At 69.8% G+C, this 792-nt stretch overlaps 1 protein-coding gene across 1 annotated transcript in view; it reads right to left on the bottom strand.

Moving 5' to 3' along the window:
* Positions 1-64: 64 nt before the first annotated feature.
* Positions 65-792, bottom strand: part of CYSRT1 (cysteine-rich tail protein 1) — a 4,801-nt gene continuing 4,073 nt past the window's right edge. Inside the window, exon 5 of the mRNA XM_005881854.2 lies at positions 65-256. Within this exon, the coding sequence (XP_005881916.2) occupies positions 65-256 (192 nt within the window). The remainder of the gene's footprint in view (positions 257-792) is intronic.

Here is a 792-nt window from a genome sequence, read left to right as displayed (position 1 = left end):
CAGCCCTCTCTCCACAGCGGAGCCCTGACAGGCCCCTTTGCTTGTGGGGTGCCTCCTCCTGGGGTCACTCCCCTTCAGCTCCCTCGGGCCGGGTCTCCCCAGGGGCCTGCTGGCCTGCACCCTGCCCTGCCCACCAATCCCCGAGCTGGGGGACTTTGCCCAGGAGCGGAGCAGGTTTCTGAGTCTTCTCAGCAGATTCTGGGCCCAGAGCCGCCAGCAGCTGCTGTGGCCCCTCCACCGGGTCTGTGTGTGGCCACTGGGGGGCAGAAGGCAGCTCAGGGCCAGGCAAGGCCCAGGGTGGGCGTGGGCCTGCTGAGCTGTGTGACCTCGGGCAGGTGCCCGCCCTCTCTGGGCCGAGAGCCGGCCCTCTCCTCCGACACTGTCCCAGCAGAGACTTCATGCAGGGACTCCCCTCACGGAACAGACACGGGGCGGGGGGTTCAATGCGCTTGTTGAGTGAAAACTCCACAGACTCCCTTGTGGGCCAGGGACGCAGGGGCGGCCCTCCCTCCATGCCCGCTGAGACCTCTGGGAGGGGTCAGGGAGGAGAGGCGCTCTCCGCAGGGCCGGGCATGGGGGGCCCGGGATGCCCAGCGGACCCTCCGAGCTGAGTTAGGTCTGGGCGGGGCTACGGACTCCGACAGCAGCCCCCACCCCTGCACCCAGGCCACTCTGGGCCTGGGATCCCTGCGGATGGGGCGGGCAGTCACCATCCCTGCGGAGCCTCACAGTCCTGTGGCCACAGCCCCCGACCTCAGGCTGTGGCCCAGGTGTCCGTGGGGGGCAGCTCCC

Source organism: Myotis brandtii, unplaced genomic scaffold (genome assembly GCF_000412655.1).
Source record: "Myotis brandtii unplaced genomic scaffold, ASM41265v1 scaffold691, whole genome shotgun sequence".
In the NCBI taxonomy this organism is placed as follows: domain Eukaryota; kingdom Metazoa; phylum Chordata; class Mammalia; order Chiroptera; family Vespertilionidae; genus Myotis; species Myotis brandtii.
This window is presented reverse-complemented; position numbering and strand designations above follow the sequence as displayed.